The 15,946-nt window shown below is 36.0% G+C and overlaps 1 protein-coding gene across 2 annotated transcripts in view; it reads left to right on the top strand.

The window, feature by feature from the left end:
- The window catches only part of ADGRL4 (adhesion G protein-coupled receptor L4), a 108,002-nt gene that overhangs the window by 46,047 nt on the left and 46,009 nt on the right, over positions 1-15,946 (top strand). For both annotated transcript variants that reach the window (XM_082686668.1, XM_082686667.1), the window contains exon 3: positions 9,506-9,658. In XM_082686668.1, the coding sequence (XP_082542794.1) occupies positions 9,506-9,658 (153 nt within the window). The remainder of the gene's footprint in view (positions 1-9,505; positions 9,659-15,946) is intronic.

Raw genomic sequence — 15,946 nt, 5'->3', positions numbered from 1 at the left:
GAATACCCAGTGGACTTGATTCTTGTGTAATCCAAATTTCCTTGCCATGATAATTCTAACACTTTGCATTTGATATATCTGATTTTTCTTTACTAAATTGGACTTATTAAATCAATGGTCATAGAAAACATGAGTTTATACTATGTATTTTATAATCAACAATGGAAAAGTGAGAAGGATTTCTTCAATACCGGATTTACTTATTTTTTATCTAATAATTTTTTATTTGTTATCTAATATTACTTACATTTATCTAATATTATCTTCTTAATAATTCTGCAAATGTGATTCTGTGTATGTGGAAGGGTGGGTTATGTGTGTATCATATTCTGGCCTTCACTTAAGGTGCAAGAGAAATTCTCAGAGGGGAAGAAAAATATAACTCTGTCTTTCTTTTCCTTGTCTTAGATAGAGGATGTAATGACATCATTTCAGTGTGGAAGCAATAACTCCAGTTCTTTTCTTGGATGGCTGAACCCATTCTAATTCCACTGTTGTTCTTTCATCTTTCCCTTCTCTTGACCTTTTCTCCCCCTTACCTGTATGTTTACCTTAATATTCCCAAGAAGAGTACAAACCGCAGAAAGTCCATAATTGAGGAGGCTAATAATGATGATTTTTCTAAGTTCATTAGAGTGTTGGGTATGAGAAGAGAATTGTCAGTGCTGCTGGAAATAAATGAGCCCAGCAGGCTGCCTTGGGGAGAAAAATAGAAGGAAAAAAGTAAAGCTTTGGCATTGCTCCCACCTTTGACATAGAGGATCTGTTTCACAAGGAGTCACATAATAGTTATAGTCATTTTAGTGTTCAAATTTACGGAGCAATACTGGCAGTCGTGTCCGGAGGGAGAATGTGTGTAGAAGCAATGTTGCTGTTAAGGTTCTGTGGCTTTCAAGTTGTTATAATCCATTTGAGCCCTGCCAATAATATCTCAAGTGCTTGCAAAAAGAAGATAATATTTTCTCTTTTTAATTATTTTTCCCTAAGTGAGGTCATTAGATTAACAAAAATGGAACACAAATTGTGTTCAGCTTCTGGAATGCCAGTGTCTTAATAAACCATAAAAAAAACTTATAAAATTCTACTTTATCATACACAAAGTCATATAATTGTATGGTTTGTTGCCAAAAACATGTTATTACTTGGGTAGTCTATATTACTCTTGGATTTAGAGAATTAGATGCCCATTAATGGTGCCTTGTTTAGAAGACTACTTTATGACTAAGTACACCTCAGTCTACAATGCAGAGATACAAGGTAGAGCCAGCTAGTCTTAGGATAAAAGCTGTGTACAATAGATTTTTCCCTCTACACTGCATGATTTAGCTCATTTGAGGTTTGCTTTGTCATAAGTAAACTAGGGATAATACCAATCATTGTGTTATTGTAATAATAAATAAAATGAACTGACTAGCAGAATGCCTGAGAAATGTTTTCTCTCTTCTTTCAGATTATTAGGTATAAACTGCACTGATCTCGGTTTTTTGTATAAGCCCACAATAACAAAATGAGTAGCTAGCCACCAACCACAGGAACACGTTGCCCAAAAATAGGTTGAGAGAGGATTCTAGCATTTACACCTGTTTATTATTTACACTTCTGTGTGGCTTTCTGGTAGCTGGACTGAACCTTGTTGGAACTGCCAAGGTTTTTCTTGCCAACACTGGGAACGAAAATAAGCTAAGGGGCTTTCTTGGTCCCTGTTCTCTGTTCTCACATCCTAACCTCTGGATTGTATTACTCAGTTGGTCAGAAGAGCCAAACCCAAGTAAAAACATACAAAGAACAGCTACAACAACAAAAGGAAAACAAGAGTGCAATAATGCCACAGCCATGTTCATTAAAACTACCGAGATGAAAGCAGAAGGTGTCAGGAGACAGGGTCCACCTAGAGATAGGTGTAAAGAAAGACAGCAGGCTTGCTACTTGCACTAGAGCTGAATAAACGCCAGGCTTTTGATTCTGACACCTCCTCTGGAAGAGGAGGGAGCCTTGAGTGTTACCTCGTGATTAAATAATTTATGACTACATGATCGACTGCCCAATTGTTAATACTATCTTAATGTGCTAAAGGCACCTCAGTCTTTCCTTGGTCAAAGCAAACTCCTTCATTAGCCCCAAAGGAAGCTCCTCTTCTGCTTCTCCCTGTCCTGGTAATTGGATCAGTTTATCAGCCAGACTTCTTCCAGTGGGAATCTGGGAGTCATCCCTGCCTTCTCCCTCTCCAGCTAATTTATATCTAATTAATCTCTAGTCCCCACTGATATTTTTAAAATTATCCTATTATCAAAAATCCAAACACACAAAAGCAAATAATATTAATAATAAAAGATCCACATATAGCCATTATCCAACTGATACAATTTTCAATTCATGCCTAATCAAGTTTAACCTAACCACTTTTTTTTTTTTTTCTCTCCCCACATCATTGATTTTTAACCTCTAAATATTTTCAAAATATAGCTTACCCCACTTTCTCCTTGATTCTGCTTTGGTTGGTTCTTCATGTCTTGTAGTGTTCTGCCCTGTCTACTGGGATCTTAGCTAATTTTCATTATCTTTCCAAACCTGTTTTGAAATTCAAATCTAATCAGATTTCTCCACTACATAAATCTGATGATGACCATTATTTTACTCAGTGAATATAGTCCCAAATTCTTGGCAAGTGTTTTCTGAGTTTAGGCCATGCCTACCCACACAGTCTTGTCCTTCACCTTCTACGCTTCTACCCAGTGTTCAACAACATAGCTCTGTTGTAAATTATGCAGCTAGCGCAGGCCTCCAAGCCTGGGATAAGCTCTTTCCTTTGAAAGGATTACTGGAAGCCCCTTTAGTTTGTCTAAATTCTTATACTTCAGTGCTTGGCTCCAGCATCCCCTCCTCTTCTAAACCTTCCCTGTAAATAACCTTCACCCTTCTATCTTGAAAACTTGCCCAGGAAACCATTCTCCTCTCTGAGTTACCACTGCACTGCTAAATAGCCCTTGTGTTTGTTACACACCCTGCCTCCTAAGAATGGAGGCCTTTGTCCATCTTCTCCAGTAGTTATGGATCCTGTTGTGTTACCGGATGAGAATGCTTTTGTTCTCGACTGCTCAACTCAGTGTGTTCGACATGAACCATGAAAAAAATTTTTGCTGAAGGAATGTTAATATTTCTCTTTAACAGTTTTTGATAAATGTTAAAAATTTTTTATCTCCAACTTAATGGTGTAACAGTGAATTTCTCAAGTGATATTCTAATCGAAATATTTAGTTTATAATCCCACAAGGAGGCTTAAACTTAGAGTTACAGAGAGTGGGTAAGGGAACTGGTCAATTGATTTGAACAATGGAAATTAGAGCACAAAAGAAGCAGGCTTCTGTTTTCCTGTATTATATCCATCCAAAGAAACTTTCTCCTTGAAAATTAATTATTATGAAGTTGGACACTGGAAACGTTAAGGCTATTTAAATACTTCAAATTTATATATTACTTCATGAAGATAATTTCTTGCCTATCTCCACTATCTTGGGGGAAATGAGGAGGTTACTTTTAGATAAGTGCTATTTTACAAAAACAAGATTTGACTCAGACCATTAGGGAATTAGTCCTTATTGTATATCCAGTCCAGAAGATTGGGAGAGAGATAACAAAATACTTTTATTTCCCAATTCTTGATAAGAAAGCTAAGAGGTCAAGTGCTCAAAACCACACAGTAGAGAAAGACACAAAAATCATTGTTAATCTCTTTTTTCTGGCTATTAATAATGTTGCCCAATAGTTTTAAAAATGTGTTGGAGTCCAATACTTATTGACATGTTAATTTATTTTTAGAAACATAATCAGTTGATATAAAGGGTCTCATTTTCTTGGACTCTGACCAATGCTTCAGACCTAGTGAGTCCTTTTTCTCAGTATTTTTGCATATCATTTTTCAGCTATAGACCACAAGGGATACAATCTTCCTCGTTCTCTTTATTACCAATAACTGATCTGAGAGCACAATTTCTTCTAAAGTTAATATAAACTTTTCCCAGTATGCTGTAAAAGGAGTCAAATTTTGAGATAAAAATTGAAACTTTTATTTTAATAAGAACTCAATTATATGCTACTGTGTTAACTTGCTTTAGAAAGTGAACTCTGACAGCAGGGCACATATCCTGACTTTTTGATTAATTTTTACTTATTTCCCAATATAGACCATATTCACATTTGGGAACTAGGAGACTCCATAAGTATTTGAGTAACTAAATGATTGAATCAAACCCAGCGTTATGAAATATTTTTCTTTTACTTTATTTAGATGATTGTGTTCAATCTGTGAGCTGCTCTCAGTTAATTTGAATAAACTAGCTTTGTATATGCATACATAAACATATATGCTTGCTCCAAGTATATATGTATATACTGTCATTAGAGTTATAGACTGTATCTCTGTGTACAGAATAAATTAAAAATTAAATAGACATGTTAATAAAGTATCACCTCTTAAAGAAGTATTACATTTTCAGCACAGTTTATATAAAGCCATTCAAAATTTATCTTACTTGGGTGCCTGGGTGGCTCAGTTGGTTAAGCGTCTGCCTTCAGTTCAGGTCATGATCCTGGGGGTCTAGGGATTGAACCCCCATGTCAGTCTCCCTGCTCAGGCGGGAATCTGCCTCTCCTTCTCATCCTCCCCTTACTCCAGCTTGTTTGCTCTCTCTCTTTCTCTCTCTCTCTCTAGAACAAATAAACTCTTAAAAAATAATAAAATAAATTACTGAAATTTTAAAAATTGAGCTGTGAGAAAAGTAATCGTAAGACCATACATTATAGATTCCTTATAAATAATAAGGAATTTATAATAAATAAATATCTTTATTATGATACCTGTGTAAAGATAAGTGATTTAAACCTGTTCCCAAAATTCAGAAGCTCCCTTCCACATAGAGAAGAGATAACATTACACACTAAGGCCAGGTTGCTGTTAAGAATTTTAAGTAGGAACCAGATTTCTAGCAATTTAAATAGCAATAGTAGTATTTTGTAAATAAGGAGATTAGCAGCCTGTATATAGTGTTTACTACATGCTAGGCACCACTCTAAAAATTGTCTGAATGTCAATTTTGTTAATCCTCTTGACAATTATCTGAGGTAGTCACAACATACTTTCCATTTTACAGTAATCTTTCTATCACAGTAACTAGCACATAATAAACACTCAGTAAATGGTAGCTATTACCACAATGAACTCTCTTATAATGTAGTATTTAGGAAAAATGAGATCACTTTGACATTCAGAATGCTCCAGGCTTGAATCAAACTTTGCCACTTATTAGTTGTGTACCTTTGGGCAAGGTAATCCAACTTTTTGTATTTCAGTTTTATTGTAAAATAGGAATCACATCTGCATCATTAGGTTTATATGAGGACTAAAAACAAGTGTCAGATAATGTATCCAAAGTGCTTAGTACAATTCCTGGTTCATTGGGAGTCTTCAGTGAATGTTAGTAATCATGTCCAACAACCATGTCTTAAAATGTGCTCTCATGGATGCCACATGGTGTCCTAGACTACCCTGCAGTCAGGTGGGAGGTGAAAGATATCAATTATGTTAGTTCCTTATCCTTCCATAACATTTTTTAATAGTTCCATAATGCCTAAAATTATGTCCGAATAAAACTATATAAAAATGTAATGCACGAAAACCTCATCCTTCCAGACTCCATGAAATCTCTTCTGTCCTCTTTCCCCACCCGAGTAAAAGGAATGAGGCCATCATTTACTCTGGCAGAGTCTTCTTTCACCACATATGCACTTCTCTGGTCTCTGCTTACTCGTCCCCGCTTGTCAAGGTCTCCAGATTCTGAAGAGCAGAGACAGAACTATAGTTCCTCTTTCATCCTCCATCAGAGGCACAATATCAAAATATCAACACAAATCAAAAGCACACAAAATAAATGATTGGCCAAGGGAAGAGTAACAGCTATTAATGCAATGGATATGTCTAATTTAAATGATGTTTATTAATTAAAGAAATTACAGTAACTTCAAAAATATAATGTTATCTTCCCTTTTGAGTTCCAATTAATTTATGTATGTTTGCTATTAATCAACTAGATTTTATTATATTTGGTAAAATTTTTTGGTATTCACATATATCTGGTTTCATTATTCAAATGCAACTATATTTGTGGAACAATAAATATGGCAGAGAGCTCTGACTGTTCAAAATCTCTTCTTTCTTCTTCCTGGCCTATAACCACCAGCCTCCCTTGTAGTTAAATGTGTCCATTTGAATGAATTCTGGTGAATAGAAGGTGGACCAAAGTGATGGATGACTCTTTTATGCTCCATTCTACCCTAACTCCCTACCTGGATCAATACAGAGAGCCTGGAGACCCAATGGGTGGTGGAGCCATTAGATGGCAAGAGCCTGGGTCCCTGAACCATGTGTCAGGATGCCTGGAACACTAATCTTGGTCTCTGACTATAGCAGTAAATAATCTTTTTTGGTACTGAGCTCTAACATGTTTAAATACATTTAAAGCACTTAGCTTGAAAATCTTACCTGACCTGTCCATAGTCATTTTTGAAAAAAGAGAGGAATTCACCCCTAGTTTCTACCATATGTTAATGTCTACACATATATCCTTAGTGTTTGCAAATGAGTAAGTGGAAATAAAACTTAAGTTAAAAATAGAATTTTTCATGTGTCTGAAGCCATTTGTATGTCTTCATTGCTATCAGACACATGAAAAAATGTTCATCATCACTAGCCCTCAAGGAGATTCAAATTAAAACCACATTGAGATATCACCTTACACCAGTTACAATGGCCAAAATTAACAAAACAGGAAACAACATGTGTTGGAGAGGATGTAGAGAAAGGGGAACCCTCTTCCACTGTTGGTGGGAATGCAAGTTGGTGCAGCCTCTTTAGAGAACAGTGTGGAGATTCCTCAAGAAATTAAAAATAGAACTTCTCTATGACCCTGCAATTGCACTCCTGGGTATTTACCCCAAAGATACAGATGTCATGAAAAGAAGGGCCATCTGTACCCCAATGTTAATAGCAGCAATGGCCACGGTCGCCAAACTATGGAAAGAACCAAGATGCCCTTCAATGGACAAATGGATAAAGAAGATGTGGTCCATATACACTATGGGGTATTATGCCTCCATCAGAAAGGATGAATACCCAACATTTGTAGAAACATGGACGGGACTGGAAGAGATTATGCTGAGTGAAATAAGTCAAGCAGAGCGAGTCAATTATCATATGGTTTCACTTATTTGTGGAGCATAACAAATATCATGGAGGACAAGGGGTGTTAGAGAGGAGAAGGGGGTTGGGGTAAATTGGAAGGGGAGGTGAATCACAAGAGACTATGGACTCTGAAAAACAATCTGAGGGGTTTGAAGTGGTGGGGGGGTAGGAGGTTGGGGTACCAGGTGGTGGATATTATAGAGTGCATGGATTGCATGGAGCACTGGGTGTGGTGAAAAAATAATGAATACTGTTTTTCTGAAAATAAATAAATTAATTTAATTAAAAATAAAATAAAATAAAAAGATGAAAAAAAAATAGAATTTTTCTAAATTCTATGTCTGGGTGCCTGGGTGGTTCAGTTAGTTAAGCTCAGATCATGATCTCAGAATCATGGGATCAAGACCCATTGGCAGGGAGTCTCCTTGTCCCTCTCCTTCTGCCCCTCCCCCCATGAGGGCTCTCTCTGTCTCTCTCAAATTAAAAAAAAAAAAATAGAATGCAAATAAAGTCTCCATTTTCCTTCTGAAATCACTACTTCAATATCTTTCCATTTCCCAAAATAGACCCATAATTCATTTGATAAGATCTTATTATACATTTTGGCATTTTAAAATAATTCTCACAGAAGCAGCAGGAGGCAACAGTTAAGAGAACAGGCTTTGGAACTAAACTACCTGGCTCTGTAACTAGCTGTGTGATATTGGCAAGTTACTTTTTTCTCTCTATTCCTTCTTTTCTTCAGCAGTTAGAGGGGGTAACAATGGTACCTTCTTCCTAGAGCTTATGTAAGGATCCGATGAATTCATATTTATAAAACATTCAGGAAAATCTCCAACTCTTCGTTACCACTGTATGTCTGCAATAGCCTGTGTACAAATAAATATCATACCGTTTGTTCTTAAAGAGAAATTAAACTTGGTTTGTTAAAAACGGGGGATGAAAATTAAAGATATTTTTTGAACTTGATTTTAGAGAGATTCCCCTATGGTTTCTCTCTGTGCTCCCCAATTTGGCTTTCCTCTATCTTCAGAAATGTTTCAGTTACCCTATGCTTGCATCTTTGTTCAACATTCTATCTTCCTTTTCCTGATCTTTCTTCTCTCCAACCAATGCTTCTCTATCCTGCATTGGCCAGTATGGGTCCATTAGTTTCTGAGGGCTGCCTTGACAACTAGCACAAACTTGGAGGCTCAAAACAACACAAATGTTGTTCCAGAACCTCCCTGGTTCTGGAAGATAGAAGTCTGAAATCAAGGTGTTGGAAGGGTCATGTTCCCTCCAAAGGGTCTAGGGAAGAATCCTTTCTTGTCTCTTTCTCGCTCCTAGTGGTTGCCAGCTCTTCTGTTCATGGCGTCCCTTGGCTGGCAGCTGCATCACTTTCAGCACCTCCTCTGTTTTCACGTAGGCTTCCCCTCTGTGTCTTCATGTCAAATTTCCCATACCATATCCACAAGGATACCAGCCACTGGATTAGGGCCCGACTAATTCAGTGTAACGTCATCTTAACTTGATTACATCTGCAAAGGTCCCATTTCTAAGGGACCTCTACTCACAAGACACAGGATTAGGACTTGAACATACCTTTTTGCAAGATGTAATTCAACCCACAAGATTTAATGTCACCTAAAAATATTCTCTCTCTCCTCCAGTCTATTATGATCCCATCTGAAAAGCCCTTGTTTTCTGTTTTATTTACTTGACAGGTAGTATAAATTTCTTTCTGAATTTTTAAAGGGCTTGTGAACCTATATATTTTTTGTTAAATTGTATTACAAGACTAGAAGGTAAGGACCCTGGACCATGATATAAGTTTTTTTTGTATGCTCTTCTATAGGACAATAAAACACACAGAGTATTCAATGAATAAATTCATTAATAAGTGAAGAGGTGTCTACCTAGTGTTGCAAAATTCTTCTAGGGAATAAATAATAAAAATAATGGTACATGATTAGAGCATGTCAATTTGTAATCTCTGATGTTTTAACTTATGGTATGCTTTTGACTAATTCTAGAGAGTATTGTAAATTTACAAAGAAGTATGATGTATTACATTATTATTATTAAATTACACATGAAATTTGGAATATGTTGATATAGGTTCAATAATAATGCTCAGTATTTTCAGAAGTAAGAGATTCTGTTTTGCTTTGCAACTACAAAGGAAGTGTTTAACTGTTTAACAATCGCAGTTCCCAAATACTGGTAGAAAATGTTAGAAATTAAATCTCAATTATATAAAAATAATGTCTTAAATTGATATGTCCACAGATGATAACGAGTGTGGAAATTTGACCCAGCCCTGTGGTGAAAATGCCAACTGCACTAACACAGAGGGAAGTTACTACTGTATGTGCGTCTCTGGTTTCAGATCCAGCAGTAACAAGGACAGGTTCATCACTAATGATGGAACCATCTGCAAAGGTAAGTTTGACCACCTAACTTAAATTTGTACCGATCTCTTACCGCTTATTACCTCCAGAGATGAAATATTATCTGAGCCAAATTCTACCCATCCTTGAGTGTACCCTAGTTGTGCAATACTTTTAGTAACTTCCTCAATTCCTTTCATTCTCTAATGCTGTATAATCAGTTACTATGGAATATTTATCTAAGGATATAAGGAAAATACTTGGGAGGAGAAAATCAAGCAGTTTGAAAGTATGTGATCTAGCATGGTGACAAACAACAGAATAAATATTTACACTTTAATAGGTTGACTCAAAAAAATTACTATTTGCATGGCAAGATATTGATGCTTTTATAGACATGCACTCTGAGATGGGCTCTACATTTTCTTGGAAAATATTCAGAAAGGCATTAGTTATAAAAGAATTATTCCAGTGCTTTTAGAATTATTTATTAAGGTCTGCATTAAATGTAACTACTAATGTTCAGAAAAACTAATGTTTGTAGTTTCTAAATAGGGTCCTATTTAGAAAATCATGTCAGGTTTACTAAAATGTCCTCTGGGATGATAATAATTTCATCCCTAAATTCCTATGTGAAATATCACTCTGAATCCGAAGAGAGTGTCTAGAAGTTTTTAAATATCCTTCTATTGTAATTTGGTCATGCATTTGATATACCAGATCCTATAGATTATAGTCTGAGAAATTAAGATTGTTTAGGAAATTCAAAGAGTTGAACAATTTTCAGAGGCAAATTCCCCGAAACCAAAGATTTAAACTTTGAAAGCAAGTTAAAAATCATCTTCATCATGGTTTATACAAAACTGTCCAATTTACCAACAACTAGCTTAATTAATTATGGCGGATAGTGATCTGCAGAATTAATACATGAACTGAGGCCCTGAGAGTGAAGTCATTGGCCAGGAGAAGAGACTAGACTAGAACTCAAGACTAGAACTCTGCATGAAACGTGGACAAAGGTGATGTGCTGCTTCTACTTTACATGGTTAGATAAAAGAGAGATATCCAAGTTAATTTAGATCACACTGAAGCCTTTGATTAGTTCCCTACTGAGATTCTCATCAGTAAGTGAAGGAGAAGCCTAACAATGTTATTATTAACACATGATAAGTTAGGAGACAGTGTTCAAAGAAACTTTATCGAAGAAATGTCTGTATCAAAGAAATTATCTTGTCTCATGTACCTATGGTTTCATAAAATTTACTCTGCTATATAAACAGAAAAAGAATGTATTCTCATTTGATAGCCAAGGGATGTGCACGCTACTCCAGATTCACATGTTTAGGATAAAGAGAGGTTTAGAACCACAGTCTTGTATCTGGAAAGCCACGGGAGGCAAAAATGGGTGGCCGTCTAAATCTTAGGCATTGATCTGATTCATACAAATGCAGTGGATCACGTTTTTGCATGAGAATAAAGGATTTAAAATATGAGAAAATAGGACAATTTTTGTTGGATAATAATTCTTTCAGTATTTTATTTATTTATTTGATAGAGAGAGAAAGAGAGAGAGAGCATGAGCTGAGGGAGAGGGGCAGAGGGAGAGGGAGAAGCAGACTTCTGTCTGAGTAAGGAGCCCAACATGGGGCTAGATTCCAGGACCCTGAGATCATGACCTGAGCCAAAAGCAGACCTTTAACTGACCGAGCCACCCAGGCACCTTGTGTTGGAGGATAAATTTTATCTTTAGTGTTTTCAGCAAAAAGTTTTACAGTATATAGCTTTACAGTATATTCAGGAAGTAATCTATGAAGCTCTGTCCAGAAAATTTGTAATATCTCACTATTTGTTCTTCTCAAGCCCCTACTCTTGTTGCTAGTCTTCTTGGAATGTTACGTGTATGTGTGTGTGTGTGTTATGCATTTTACCTTTATTAGTTAAGTTCTAATTAGAGAGCTCTCTAAGCTTTACTAGAAATGCTCCAGTTAATGAAGAAACAGAACTTGTAACATCTTAATCATTGAAATTTAATACAATTTTAACGATGCTCTCCACTTCCTCTTGTTTCTGGAAGACATCTGTCTTTTCATCTGAGCATGTTTACTTTTAATATGCCCCAATTCACAAAAGGCTATATTTCTCTGTCTGATTGTGTTCCCTACAAGTAGAGAATTCCTGTATTAGAAAAAAAAAAATCGAATCCCAGACACAGAAAATACACACACCCACAGAGATGATCGAATGCCAACGTTTAATGGAAGTATAACATATTTGTAATTGCAGACTCTGTCTCCCAATACTCCTTTATTATTGAGATATTGTGGAATGGGCTTAAGTTTTGTCTAATTCCCTTTTTAGCTTTTTTAAGTAATCAGTAAACACAAGAACTATATTAAAACCCAGCATCCGATATTGAGTCCTTCAGCTTCTACCTGTTTTCTTTGATGGATTATTCACTGGAAAACTCATTTGCTGAAAAATGGCTATTTCTCACCAATTTTATTGTCCTTAAGGATTAAGCTTTTTTGAGAAGCAGAACAGCCATAGTTTTTTTTTTTTTTTTAACCTCTCTTGTCCTATAGTAATTTTCATTATGCATTATGATAATCTTCAGGGACTTTGAGCAGAGAACTATAATTCTGTTTCCATTTACATTAGTAAATCACCTTGTACTGTATCACGTCTGATTTGAAAGTCTAGCTTATCCTTAAATTTGACATGTCTGGTAATTATATTCATTAAGAACCTCTATAAAAAGACAATGTTTTAAGAACCCCCATTCAGGGCAAGAAATGACCCAAGCAAAATTCTTTACTTTAGTCAATATTCAAATACTGTTGTTCATAGAGAAGGTAATTTTGTTGCAGAAGGTTTTGAGGAAATTTAGCATCCTGAACATTTGCTTTCCCTTGGAATTACAGTAAAACAGAATTTCAGATTCCCTCTTTCCCAAGAGACATGGTTCCAGATTGACATTTCGCAAATGAGAAAACCGACATATCCAATAAAACAGTGAATTCTTCCAAGGCCAGATGAGTACAACCCAAGAACTCCTTCCCATTTACCATGTGCCGAAGAGCAGTGTTTACTGCTTATAATTTTCTATGTCTTATTGACTTGGCTACACTGATCATTTCAGATTTTTTTTTTCTGGCTTTGAATAATATTAACGTCCAATTTTGTCTTTGCAAATTACTCTCAGTAATTGCACAAGTTATCTTTTTTCACAGTCTGTGAGTTAAACATTAGACCATTCAGTTATTGATGAAAATGATAAGAATCAAAACAATCATAGGATCATGTTCTGAAAGAAGATTATGATGAACTACTGCTGGGCCAGCACATTGTAGACATGAAAAACCAGCATAACCTTACTAATGAAAAAGGAGCAAGTGAATATTTTGATGTGCAAAACAAGTAAATGACTGTTATGATGTGCTTACGTTTGGCAAAATCAAGTTATTAATATTAAGCTGAGTGTTAGGTTGGTGGTAGAAAAAGTGGACCAGTTATTAAATAGGTATGTCAATTCCAGCCGCACTGAAATAATTACAGAAGAGCAATTTAACTTTTATTAAAATGTGGTAGGGGTTCTTTTCCTCTTTTACCTCTCCGGGGAGTACTAAGACGTGGCAATCTAATGAGACACTCATTATCAATCTGTTTTCTCCAAACTTACATATTCACAGGGCTCCTGCTATTAAGAAAACACACAATATGAATAGAATAACTGTACCTATTACATCTTGGGCACAACTTCAAAACACCTTCACATCCATTTCCTCTTTGTTATAAAATAGCATTCTTTTGAGATAAAAGGTATTTGTATAGTATTACCTAAAGTCACAAGGCTAATGAGTATTATAACTAGAATTTGAATTAAAATCTTCTACGGGTCTTTTACATGTAAGAAGAAGGATACACAGTGTTTTTATTAGATCCCAGCTAATGAGGCCCTGCAAGAGATTGCTGGAGAAGTGGGTATAGATCTTGCTGCAAAACAGCGGTCATGTTCATTTTGGTAAGCTGGTCGCATCTCATTTGGACATGGCATACTCTTTCAATATTTTATGATTCTCTCTATATTACTAGGTAGCAAGGGGCATAGAGTGATATGCTAACCAAAGTAGAGGCACATAGCCATTGTGGTAGTTAGACACTCCCTTACTAGGTTAGATTCAGTGAACCCTACTACAAGGCACAGAGTGAGAACATCAAATTCAGCAAACCTTACTTCCACATTTGAGTAAAAAGTTATAAAATCAAAAAGTATAAGCCTGAAAAGTCCAAACAATTTGGAAAACATGACTTTGGTGGGATGATTAAGATTTGAAAAGCATTACTTTGGTAGGTTAATTAATATTCTCATATAACATTTGGAGTCAGAATATACAAATTTACATAATCCTCATTTTGAATGCTGGTCTCCCAGGAGACTACCTCCTTATTTTCTTTTTACAGATTACCATTTTGTCACTTGGTGAATTCAGATGTTGAAATACCCTGCTTGGTCCAACACTGACATTCTGGGATAGTAACTGGCTAAGTGACTGGTGGTAGGAAGGCTTGAACTAGAGCAGAAACCCAACAAGCACCACGGGTGTGGAGGACACACAGAGAAGAACTGAAACACAGTTGGTTACGAGCACCAAGACTATATACCCTGTGTCCAAAACACAAGAGAGAGAGAGGATGGGCATTAAGTTTGCCCAGATTTGTATGTTCCTGGGGCTCCTGGGTGGCTTAGCTGTTAAGTGTCTGCCTTTGGCTCAGGTCATGATCCTAGGGTCCTGGGATTGAAACCCACGCTGAGCAGGGAGCCTGCTTCTCCCTCTCCCACTCCTCCTGCTTGCGCTCTCTATCTCTCTGTCAAATAAATAAATAAAAATCTTTTAAAAAGAAAGCTATTTATGTTGCTTAGAGATGGGTTTGGGACAATGTCTGCACCTTCAAATAATTTTAAAATTGAGAGAAATCAACACTCATTTCCTGTTAGCAAATAAGGCATCTAAAAATAGGAAACATGGGCATTCAGAAAATACAAGCTTCATATCCATGAAATAAAATATTCCGTTGATATCATAAACGGAACATTTTATTTCTATTAACATCTTCATTGGGGTGTTATCCCCATTTGGATACAGTATACCACTGGGTATAGTACATGCTATATACTACTTTATTTTCCGTGTGTGTGTGTGTGTGTGTGTGTGTGTGTGTGGAGTGGCAGTCTCTAAACACACATATACAGAAAAGAGAGGAAGAGGATGGATCTCTGAAGAGTACAGATTATGAATATATAGGCTTGGCAGAAGAACAAAGACTTTTCTACCCTTTTTTTCAGCCTATGAATTGTCTTCTTAAATCTAGTACCATTCCCTTTCTAGCTAATGGACATGTCTTCAAGAACTACCAAGAGACTTACTGTCAGCTTCAGGTTTTGGTGGTTTGAATTTTAATGTTACTCTGTGCCTTCATTGCATTTTTGAAGGGAAAAATCAGGATCAACTACTTCTAAGATAACTAGCTAAATGACCTTTTAAGTTGGACTTTGATTACTCCCCCTTTTTTATGGCAAACTGTATTGTGGCACTCTATTGGTTTTTTAAAAAATCAAATTTTATATTTATAATTACAGGTTTAATCATTAATCTGACAGAGTATCTCTAAGATGTCAGAGCCAGGCTGGGAACACAAAAATCTTTGCATTAGCGTAAGGTAATGATCTGGACTCTTCAGTTACTTGGAATCATTCCCTATTGGAACTCTGCCTACTGGCAGAGTATTTATACTATATTTTTAACTTTAAGACATATTTCACTGCAGTATGTAAAATTTTAAATTAAGAATATAAAGTATGTGAGCTTAAAACCCAACATTTTTACTGTGACTTTGATATATGGCTATTGAAAATCTAAGACTTAATTCTGTACAATTTGTTACTTTATCTCTGATGACTGTGTATTCAGAATCATAGTAAAATATAACCTGGACAAAAAGTACTAAGTTGTGGTAAAATTTTAAGGGAGTTGAATCATACATTTTGCTAATTTTTAGGATAACTTACATGCAAAAATGAAGCTTTGGGAAAAAATGAGCTACTTTTTTTTATCATGCAGATTAAACTGAATTTTTACAATCCATTTAGTTTAGTAGTAGAAAACAAAGAATTGTAGATGTATTTTTAAAATTGAGTCTTTAGGGGCACCTGGGTGCTCAGTCGGTTAAGTGTTTGCCTTCAGTTCAGGTCCTGATCTCAGGGTCATGGGATTGAGCCCCGGATTGGGCTTCCTGCTCAATGGGGAGCCTGCTTCTTCCTCTTACTCTCCCTCTGTGTTCT

This window comes from Mustela nivalis (assembly GCF_964662115.1).
Source record: "Mustela nivalis genome assembly, chromosome: 10".
NCBI classification, from domain to species: domain Eukaryota; kingdom Metazoa; phylum Chordata; class Mammalia; order Carnivora; family Mustelidae; genus Mustela; species Mustela nivalis.
This window is presented reverse-complemented; position numbering and strand designations above follow the sequence as displayed.